This window comes from Physeter macrocephalus, chromosome 11 (assembly GCF_002837175.3).
Source record: "Physeter macrocephalus isolate SW-GA chromosome 11, ASM283717v5, whole genome shotgun sequence".
In the NCBI taxonomy this organism is placed as follows: Eukaryota; Metazoa; Chordata; class Mammalia; order Artiodactyla; family Physeteridae; genus Physeter; species Physeter macrocephalus.
In genome coordinates this window covers 160,548,291-160,559,417 of record NC_041224.1, presented here as the reverse complement: position 1 = coordinate 160,559,417, position 11,127 = coordinate 160,548,291, and the positions used below count along the sequence as shown (strand labels likewise).

The 11,127-nt window shown below is 38.3% G+C and overlaps 1 protein-coding gene across 6 annotated transcripts in view; it reads left to right on the top strand.

The window, feature by feature from the left end:
- The window catches only part of CEP128 (centrosomal protein 128), a 455,483-nt gene that overhangs the window by 147,846 nt on the left and 296,510 nt on the right, over positions 1 to 11,127 (top strand). For all 6 annotated transcript variants that reach the window (XM_055088664.1, XM_055088663.1, XM_055088662.1 and 3 more), the window contains 2 exons: positions 566 to 916; positions 8,864 to 9,514. In XM_055088664.1, the coding sequence (XP_054944639.1) occupies positions 566 to 916; positions 8,864 to 9,514 (1,002 nt within the window). The remainder of the gene's footprint in view (positions 1 to 565; positions 917 to 8,863; positions 9,515 to 11,127) is intronic.

The window sequence follows — 11,127 nt, the reverse complement described above, 5'->3', positions numbered from 1 at the left end:
GGCACGAACCCGCATCCCCTGCATCGGCAGGCGGACTCTCAACCACTGCGCCACTAGGGAAGCCCGAGAGTCTTTTAAATGGTCTTTCACATACAGTGTTATCACTGATGTTTCTATCATCAGTGCTCATTTTTTGTTACAGATTTTTATTTTATTGTAACAAAATTTTAGGTGCTGCCAAAAAGTGAAGCATTACGTATGATTGCATATAATTGCTCTGATATCAGACAGATTTTAAAACATTGATGTTTCTTCAGTTGTACAAAACACTAGGTTCTTACTAAAGTAATGCACATGGTTTTTCTCATCAGCAAGACCTATTTTAGTGACAGTCAATTGGAAAAAACCATATTTTTCCTTTCTGGATAATGAAGTAGTCTAAAAAAGAAAATATTTTTATAGAAAATTATTCTCAACTAATGTGATCATAAAATACATGGAAAAAGATCGTATTTTCTAGATTGATTGCTAATTTAGTGACATTAGTGATTCTTGTTTGATGATATGTTATGCATCTAATTTTGACAAGAACGTGTTCCTGATATCTCACATGCTTTCTTCCTAGAATTTAACATGTGAATTGGAGAACAGGGAGAAACAGCAACTAGAGATGTTGAGTGAACTGAAGGAGATCCAGAATCACTTTGAGACATGTGACTCCAGACATAAGCGCGCTGACCTCCAGATCTCAAAGCTGACTCAGCATGCTGAGGATGCAACCAAGCAGGCCGAGCAGTACCTCCTTGAGTTCCAGCAGTCGGAGGCCCTGAGGAAGGAGGCAGAGGAGAGGAGAGAAGAGCTGAAGCTGAAAGCTCAGGAGTCCATTAGGCAGTGGAAGCTTAAGCATAAGAAGTTAGAGCGAGCACTGGAGAAACAATCTGAAACTCTTGATCAACTGACAGACAAGAATAATCAGGTATAAAAGCCAAATTCCTGAGGACTGATTTTTGCTGTGACCAACCATTCATTCATTTGTCCTTTGAACAAACACTTGAATGCTATGCTGTGCATATAACCTATCAAGATGTTCTTGATAGAAGTCTTTTTTTTTTTTTTTTTTTTTGCGGTACGCGGGCCTCTCACTGTTGTAGCCTCTCCCGTTGCGGAGCACAGGCTCCGGACACGCAGGCTCAGCGGCCATGGCTCACGGGCCTAGCCACTCCGCGGCATATGGGGTCTTCCCGGACCGGGGCATGAACCCGTGTCCCTGCATTGGCAGGCGGACTCTCAACCACTGCGCCACCAGGGAAGCCCTTGATAGAAGTCTTTATGTCTAGACTATTTCAAGGTAAAAGGTAACTTAATTTTTAAAACCTTTTTAAAGCCTTTGTAATCTTTTAACATTCTGTGGCTTTTCAGAGTTTACACTTAAAATAGATCCACTCTCCTCCTCTAGTATAGCTTTTAGTTCCCTAATTTGAAATTATTCTTTAATATCCAAATGGAAGAGAATCACAAAATCTTCCTTAATATCACATGCCTTTTCCCCCAAGGCATTTATTTTAAAATCTCATTTATTTGTATATTTCAACTTAAGTATTGGTTAGAAAGAAGCATTTAAAATGCAGCCGTTACTACTGGAGCATTTTCTGGCAGCTTCTATAAGTTAAGTGAGTGACATTGATAATCTCACTGAGCGGTATTATCAGATCTCAAACCTCCTTAAGACTTTTGTGCCTCTTTGATAGCAACAAAAAGCATTTCATTGATCTGTGTATGCATTTCACATCATCTTTTCTCTTGTATAATCAGTTACTTTAAATGGATTTTATGGTCCTATGTTGATTCTCAACTGTATCTTTGCATTGAATTAAACCCAGATGTTTCTAAGGTAATAAGCAGGAAAGTCATTATTGATTTTTATCCATGTTTAGTCTTGGTTTATCACTTCTGCTTTGTCATTTGTCACTTGTCAAGAACTCTGAATGTTCCAGAAGAATAGTCATTTGGATAAGTCGACTTTCTTTCAAAAGAAAGCAAAATGTAGGGCAATTATATTTATAAAATCAATTGTCAGCACTTAAGAGTGACAGATGCTTATTTCATGACAGATGAGCTGTCATGGAAAAGATGCTTTCGTTTTTACCTATGAATTTCTTGGACCTATAAAAGATGGAGGAAGTGATCACTTTGCACTCATTGTGGAGTGCTTTTCACTTTAACCCATCTGACACTTACTGGATGACTAGTTGCCCCAAGGCAAAGCAGCTCTAAGCCTTTCAGGCTTGAATCTGAATTGATTTGATCCCAGGAAATTGCTCTACCTTGATTATTCTGTTGTCAGCCTGGTTTGGCAACTGGTTCAATGAGCCTGGCTATAAGGGAGGTAGCTAGAGAGAAGAGCGGTTGGGGGGATTGATTGATTGAGAACCATCTGGGGATTTTACTTAATTAGAGGAAATTTAGAAGGGTCCATGCCATCAGACAGTATCCTAATCCATGGTACTGAGAGTTATCTAGATTGAGCTTTTCAGAATATTAAAAATTGTTAAACAGTCATTTCCCAGAATACTCTTGATATAATTATTTTTATCACTTAGCATTGCTAATGATAAGCAAAGAAGTAGTTTTAAAGTGATTGCCACAGTTAGGATAGTATTACAATTATCACAGCAGGCATTGTAATTTCCACTTTAAAAGCCTTAAAAATTAATGCAGCATGTCGCAGTTAGAGCAACGGTTAATCAAGGAAGAAAGGGTAACATATTTCACTGCAAATTCAAGTGTCCAGTAAGTCTGTGATGTGGAAATACATTGTAAATAACTTTGGAAAAAGTATATTTTTAATATCTTACTGAATAACGCCTCTAAAGAGTATTTAATTTTTAATAAAATCCCAGAGCCACCTTAGGGCAGTAATAATACAGCCTACTCCTTTTTTGTTTTTTAGGACTAATTATTTTCCAAAAATGACTCCAGGGTATATTTGGAAGTGTATGTTAAAATAAAAATGATACTGGTTTACAAATAAAACACATTATAGTTTAAAGAATGAGTTGTTTAATAGGTAGCCTTGTTGAGCCATTTTATATGCTCAGAAGATGCAATTTTTACATTTTCAAAATAGTTCTGTGCCTACTTCCGTTTTTCTTTTTCCAGCTTAATTTATTTTCTGCTTTAATATGTGCCACTTAAAAATTCATTAGAAGACCAAAGGCTTTTATTCTCTTAAAAATTGCTCTTATTTATTTTTTTCCTGCTTTTTACATTTTGGAATCTTGGTAAGATTATAAGATATATATCATATCACAAAACTGCTTCATTACTGAAGAATATGGAATATCAAACAAATAGCATATCATTGCAGAAAAAAACCAGAAAGGTAATGTTGTATACTTTCCTTAAGAGAAAACCAAATACCGTATGCTAACACATATATATGGTATCTAAAAAAAAAAAAAAAAAAGGTTCTGAAGAACCTAGGGGCAGAACAGGAATAAAGACGCAGATGTGGAGAGTGGACTTGAGGACACGGAGAGGGGGAGGGGTGGGCTGGGACGAGGTGAGAGAGTGGCATGGACGTATATACACTACCAAATGTAGAATGGATGACTGGTGGGAAGCAGCTGCATAGCACAGGGAGATCAGCTCCGTGGTTTGTGACCACCTAGAGGGGTGGGATAGGGAGGGTAGGAGGGAGACGCAAGAGGGAGGAGATACGGGGATACGTGTATACGTATGGCTGATTCACTTTGTTATATAGCAGAAGCTAACGCACCGTTGTAGAGCAATTATACTCCAATAAAGTTGTTGGGGAAAAAAAGAAATACAATGACATGGGTGTTTATATCAGGGAATCATGATATTCTTTAGGGATATGTAGATGAACGCATATTGGAAGGTCTAAAATTCTATTGATATAAATAATCTAATCATAAATTGTGATACTTTTGCCTTTTTCTTTTAAAGTGCTTTTTGAAGTCATTGGTTTTTATATGTGCTTTGAAAATGATAAAGGAAAAATCTGAACTTGGATTTTGATCATACTCTATACTTTTCTGAATGTTTCCAAATTCATGTTCTTTTTTATAACATGGATAATGGGAATGATCCCTAGGTTTGGTTTGGTTTTGTCTTGTTTTGCTTGTTGAATTGGCAGAATAATTGGCTTTCCCATGTATTGAGCTTTTTGCTTGATAGTATTTGACTTCAAGAATCTTAAATTGCCGTCTTTTCCTTCTGTGTATTGCCTTCATGCTGAGGGAAATAAAAGAGCTATATGTAATATATACTGTCTTTTAAAATTTGAATTTCTTAATGGTTGAAAAGTAAGAAGGATCAGTGCTAAAGTGCATACATTTTTAATGTGTAATTGTTATAAGCAATTTAAGAAAGGCTAGAGCACTGATATGTTAGTATAATCCAGTAGTCTTTCTGCATGTTCCCTCACATGCAGAAAAATAACTTTTTTTTCTTTAAAAATTTTTCTTGCCTACCTTTTTTAGTTAATTCAAAAAAATGTATATACTGGGCAGTCAGACCTTTGAGGAATTGGTTCCTGTTCCTATAATCACCTTGGTTTTAGGCAGTATCATTCTTTTGGCTTCACACCAGCCATTTTCAATCCTCCTCTCATAATCTTCCCTTACGGCTCTTCGTCTATGGAAGCAGTGTTTGGTTAGAACATTCCCTTCCCATTGTTCCTGACTGCTACTTATTTCTCCATTTTGCCTGCACATTTCCCAAGGATGTTCACACCTGGCTTCCCCTCAGCCTGTTTCATTACAGGTAATTCTTGCCAGTATCTTCGGTGATTTCCAAGTTCAGGTCAGCAACCCATTGAACTCTGTTTCCTTATACTTCACTAATTTCCTATTTTATAGTGACCTTCAGATCACCCAGCAGCTAATTACAATGGCTAAGATTTGTCATCATCTGTAATTTCTCTGCGTTCAGATCTTTTCCTCTTTTAACTATTACTATCTGATTTTGATCTTTCCACATTCATTTGGTTGACCAGCTGTTTCCTGGAATCGGTTTTTTTCCTGTCAGATTCGACTTGATGAAAAGCTACTCCGATGACATGTTCACCAGCATCTTCAATTTCTTGCATCCACCTCACACATTTTACTGATCTTCAATCTGGAATCAACCCAACTCTCTACTTTTTCTGTTCCTGCTCTTGAGTGGTACTAGCAAAACTTATGTAGGATATCAATTGGCTCCTATAGTGGTCTTGGCTACCTCCCTGACTGCACCGCAATTCATTCCATTCCATTAAAAAATTAATGTAGGCCGGTTACTAGGCATATAGCCCTCTTCTGATCAAGAACTATTCTTCTTCTGAAAAGTGAACTATGAAGTCTGTTGGGGAGCTTCTGGTAAACATTTACTCATTCCTAAAAAAGATAACACTAGGAGGGAGATGTTCCTCTTCTCTGAATATTGTTATATTTGGCTGTGATGCCAGAAATGGCTGAAGCTATCTTGCTATGGTCCTGAGAATGAAGCCTCACTCCAAGGGAGGGTACTGCTGAGAGCAGTGCAGAGAGGTGGATCTAGAGCTTTGACATACTGTGGAGCAGTTCTGCCTGGAATGATAATAAATTACCTTGTAGTTTAAGCCAGCTTGAACTGGAGTTTTCTCTTACTCTCAGCAGAAGAAATTCAAGCTTATGTGAAACATCAGTTCTAGGAGTAAGGAGCTATAAGTTTAAGAACCTAAAATGTAGGATTGATTAAGTGGAGAAGTGGGGTGAGGACAGGGAGGATCGTACTTTTCTAAAGGAATAATTGGAAAACCTTGCCATGCTATTGATTGAACCATCAGAAGTCATACCTTGGGACCTTGATGCTGTGATTCAGGGGATGGTATTAAGTGACCAGTAGAAAAACTTTAGGATGTTGGAGTCTGTTGTGTACTTATTGCAGCCTTCAGAAAAGTCCTGGAAGGGAAAGACAAGTATAGGTTGAAACTGATCTGTCTAAAAGCAGAGAGCAAGATTTGGGGGCATTGGGAGACTGAAAATCTGCAATCTATAATCCACATTTACTGAGTCTGATAATTTGGAGTCTTTTAGGGTTGGAAAAGCCAAATTGTTTATCCATGCTGAAGTTAGTCCAAGCAAGAGAGGGAGGTAGGAAACTTAGCAGAAATTTAAATGAGGTAAAAAACAAGCCTGATTTTTCAGGCCCCTTTCAAGTTCTCCTATTTAAGTACTTCGGGCCAGACAAAGGAGACCCAAGTCCATTGTTTTGAATTCCCTCAAGATAAAGGCTATTCAACTGCGGGCCCCTGGGAATGTCCAGCATATTGAGGTGGCGGTTAAGACACTGACATTTTTCAGACTCAGAGTCAATGTCTAGACAAAATGTTGGGCTATGGCTACTAGCCACGCATTAACCAAAAGAAATAGACAGAACTTACTTAGCTTTTAGTATCTATATTGCCAAAGAAATTCTAAACTTGACCAACATAGTCTGAGACTGTCCACCCAAAGGCTGTCACTTTTGTCATGAATCGATGTAATATTTGGAACACTGAAGCTGAGGGCGAAACATGGAGAGTTGTAGAGTAGCAGAGCCTGAGCTTTGAAGGACTGTTCTTGAGCCACCCCATCTCTGGTCTTCCCATCATGTCAGAAAAATAAATATCCTTGCTGTTTAAATCAACTTACGGTATTTTGAAATCAAAGACATTTTACGTGCTAGGACCATCTTGGAAATAGGATTTTTATCTTCAGGGCTACATGGCAGTCTCTTAACTCAGGGCCAGGGGCCTATGTTATCTCTTCCAAACATTAGTCACTATATTTATGTACCCTCCCCTCATTCTCAGGTCCCTCCCACATTACCCTTACAGCCAAGACTGGATTCTGTCAGTTTTTGTCTTCTCTTGTGTGGTATGTAGAGTGACCTCCCAAAGATGTGTCATCCTAACTCCTGGAACCTGTGAATAAGATGAAACATCACTCCCATGATTATGATATGTTACTTGGCAAGTTGATTTTAAGATAAGGAGATTATCTGGATGGACCTCATCTAGTCACAGGAGTCCTTCAAAGCAGATAAATTTTTCTGGGTGTTGGGAGAAAGGAAAGTCAGAGGGATTCAAAACATGAGGAGGGTTCAGTGTGGTGTTACTGGCTGCAGAGACAGAGGAGTCCATGAGCCGAGGAGTGTGGGTGGCCTTCAGAAGCTCAGAAAAACCCCTGGCCCAAAGCTAGCAAGGAAACACGTCCTAGGTTCACAGAACTAAATTTTTCCAACACCATGAATGAACTTGCAAGTGGATTCTCCCCACCAAAGCCTCCAGCTTTAAAAGCCCAGGTTAGCTGACACACCTTGCTTTTAGCATTAGAAGACTGGAGGCAGAATACCTTGCCAGGATATACGACCTCTGGAAAACAGTGAGATAATAAATGGGTGTTGTTTTAAGCCATGAAATTTGTTGGAATTTGTTACACTGCAATAGAAAAATAATACATCCACCCTTAGGCTTATCTATATTTCTAGCCATTTTTCCTGCGTTAAAATCTTTCTTCTAGAGTGAACTCTTTCATCTGTGTTCCAGACTCTTTTCAATCCAGGGACATTGCTTTATCAGTTATCCCCTCTCTTCACAGCTTTGATCACTATCTTGCATAAGTACCTCCCTGAGATCCTGGTTTTTCCTGGAACTTAAATCTCACCCCCACTTTTTGTTTCTCCCTTCCCACTAGGCTTCATCACAACCCTGTGACGTAGCTTTTCTTACTATCTTTATAAAGATAAATAATTTCTTTAAGGCCATAGAACTGCTTATGACTGGACTGAGAATCAAATTCAGTTCTCCTGGTCAGAGCTCCACTGCTTAATCCCCTCCTATTATTATTTCTCATGTTAGCTCCATGCTGATTCTCCCTGTTAAAATGAGAGGGATTTGAGGAAACTATTTTTTTTGGAGTGATTGACTCGTTACATTTTATCATGAATTGTTTCAGACTGCAGTGTAAAAGGTCAAGTATAAAAATGCCTTGAAACTGTTTGCATCTTAACTCATTATTTCTAATTCTAAAATGAATCTTAATTTTTTTTGTTTTTTTCCGGGTTCAAGCCATGGTAGGCATCAGTAACCAGGTACAGAAATGGTCTTGGTGCCAGTGCTGGGGTGGGGTGGGGCAGTTTCAGCCTCCTTAGCTGCTGGCTTTTTTGTTTGCATTGATGGATGGTGAGGATTAGCAGGTTAGTTCTTGGCTGCTGTCCCTCAATGTTAGCCCTAACCCCCTAAAAAGGCTGGCAGAGGGCGATGGCCTTCTGGTCCTTTGACTTTTCTCGTGAGTCCTTTCCCAACCTCTCCTAATCTTAAACTCATTTCTACCTTCATGGGACTTGAAGACTCCCTGTTAACATACTGGTGTGTTTCTTGTCACTGTGGACATTATTTGATTAATAATGACTGATTGTACCAAAACCTTTCGTAGATTATATCTGCATGCTTCCCTATATTATCTTCCGAATCTGTTTTGTATCTGTTTTGAGGTTTCTCCTTTTAAAAAGTGTGCCATTGAAATGCAAATCATGTTACTTTAAGTAACACTGTATTATTTCAACCTCTGGTAAATTATAATTGGAGCCTTTTTTCCCCTATTCTTTTGATCAATTTTATCTTACATTTAAATAATTATTTATGATCATGGATTGATATGTTTCGGTGATGAAAATCGGAAACATATATCTCAGTGTGGTACTACTTCAGAGCAATTGTATTTTTCTTCCTTTTTCTAGCCTAAAAAGTATTTTTCATTAAAAAAACCAGAAAGAAATACAAAATATTATGTTATGAATTTTTCTTCTCCTTGTGGCTTAAACCTTATTTTTGTTTTCTGGCAGTGTATATGGTGAATTTTACAGTAATTTTTGCTTTCTGTTCCTAACCCAATAGATTCTAAAAGAAAAGGATGAATTGAAAAGCCAGCTTTATGCAGCATTACAACAGATAGAGAATCTTCGAAAGGAATTGAATGATGTGCTAACCAGGCGTGCCCTTCAAGAGGAGGAGCTTCACTGTAAGGAGCAGAAACTAAGTGATGTTAAGTCTCATCAAGCTGACCTTGAACTAGAAGTCAAGGATTCCCTGGATACCATCCATAGGCTAGAAAGTGAATTGGAAAAGCAGAGTAAGATTCAAAGCCAGATGAAAGCTGAGAAAGCACACCTGGAGGAAGAAATTGCAGAGCTGAAGGAGAGCCAGGCCAAGGACCAAGCTCAGCTTCTTGAGATGCAAGAGGCCATCAAGGACTTGAGTGCCATCCGGGCAGATCTCGCCAATAAATTGGCAGAGGAACAGAGAGCCAGGAAAGAGGTACTCAAGAACCTTTCTGACCTCAAGACGCAGGCAAAATCCAAAGACAAAGAAACAGCTACAATCATTACACAGTTAAAGCTAGAAAGAGATGTTCACCAGAGGGAGCTGGAAGATCTCACATCCTCACTGCAGAGTGTGAAAACTAAACATGAACGGAATATCCAGGAGCTGATGAAGCACTTCAAGAAAGAAAAGAGTGAGGCCGAGAATCATATTAGGACACTGAAGGTACCCGCACTGAATTATCCTGATGATACTGGAGGAAATTTTCTGGTGGCTCATGAAGTTAATAAAGCGTAAACTTTTAGAGATCATTCTGTATTCCCAAGCACTGAAGGGAAGATAGAACTAACAATAAAGAGGCTTATTCATGCCTGTTGGGCCAGGTTGAAATGAGTTATAGCAGCCACCTGGGAACACCTATTTCAGAGCACTGAAGCCCTTTAAAAACGACGTTTAGCTATTTTGGGAGTTCAGGAAAGGCAGAGGTGGCAGTAAGTCGTGGACCTGAAATGTGCCCTCATTCAACATTTATGATCTCCTAAAATATAAAAGGCAAAGACTTGTCAAGGCCATAGACGCTATAACCATGGTCCTTATTAGTATGGTAACTAAAGTGGGTCAGCTTATGGGTTTTGTAAACCCAAGGCTTTTGAGATTTACCCCTTCTTTTCCATATCAAAGTTGCCTGGGTAAATGCATAATTGAGATCTTACATTTGGGGAAATATTGTAAGATCTAATGGTATTAGCATTTAGCACCCTGCAGGGGAATTCATTTCATAACATGATTGTCAGGAGTGTGATAAATCTGTCCCTCCTTCCTGCTTTAGTTTTTCTCCATAGCACTCATCATCATATGTTATAGATTCCATATTTTTAATTTTTTAATCTCTGTTTATTAGTATGAAAACACCACGAGGACTGGGATTTGATTCTGTTTTGTTTACAGCTATATCCCCAGTGCCCAGTTCCTGGAACATTATAAATATCTGTTGAATGGGTGAATACATGGATAAATCTTCAAAGATTAATATATTTTTTCTCAAAATTTCTTGAAGTGCCACTACCATAAAAATGCTTATGATAAAGATGAAATTATTAATTATTAATTATAATTAAACTGCCATTTGTAGAATGCTTTTGGCTATTTTATTAATTCTTCTCCAGTCCTGTATAGACTGCTGGCAGTAGTGGATTTGGATTCACTTAAGTGGGGTGGGCATAGCAGAATGGAGACTGAAAGAATATGTAGGAGGCCTTTATTCTATTTCATGTAACCTAAGACACCATCATTTGTAAGATGGAGCATTGTTGTGTGCTAAGAAAAAAAAATACTGCCTATGAAAACATGACATGCTATCAACTGTAAGACAACATCCCAAGACAGAGAAGGTAAAATGTGAAAAAGAAAAAATACAAGTTTTGATATTGGTGAAATATGGCATAATAGTCTTTCAGAGTTGATACGGACATAAACAAGAGTAGAATCAGAGATATGGAGAAGAGCTGATCATAAATAAAATAAAGTAAATATATATTGATTGATTGGCTGTGGCAGTAATATACTAGCAGACATTTTTTCAGCACTTAGTTTGTGCCGGTTTTATTACCATAAGAATGTTACATGTGTTACCCATTTAATACTTACATCATCCCTGAAGATTGTGTGGTGTTAATTTCTCTCTGATGAGGAAATTGAGACGTGGGAAGTTAAGTTACTTTCCCGAGGTCTTATAGCTGGAGAGGAGTAGAGACAGGATTTTTTTTTTTTTTTTTTTTTTTTGGCGGTACGCGGGCCTCTCACTGTTGTGGCCTCTCCCGTTGCGGAGCACAGGCTTC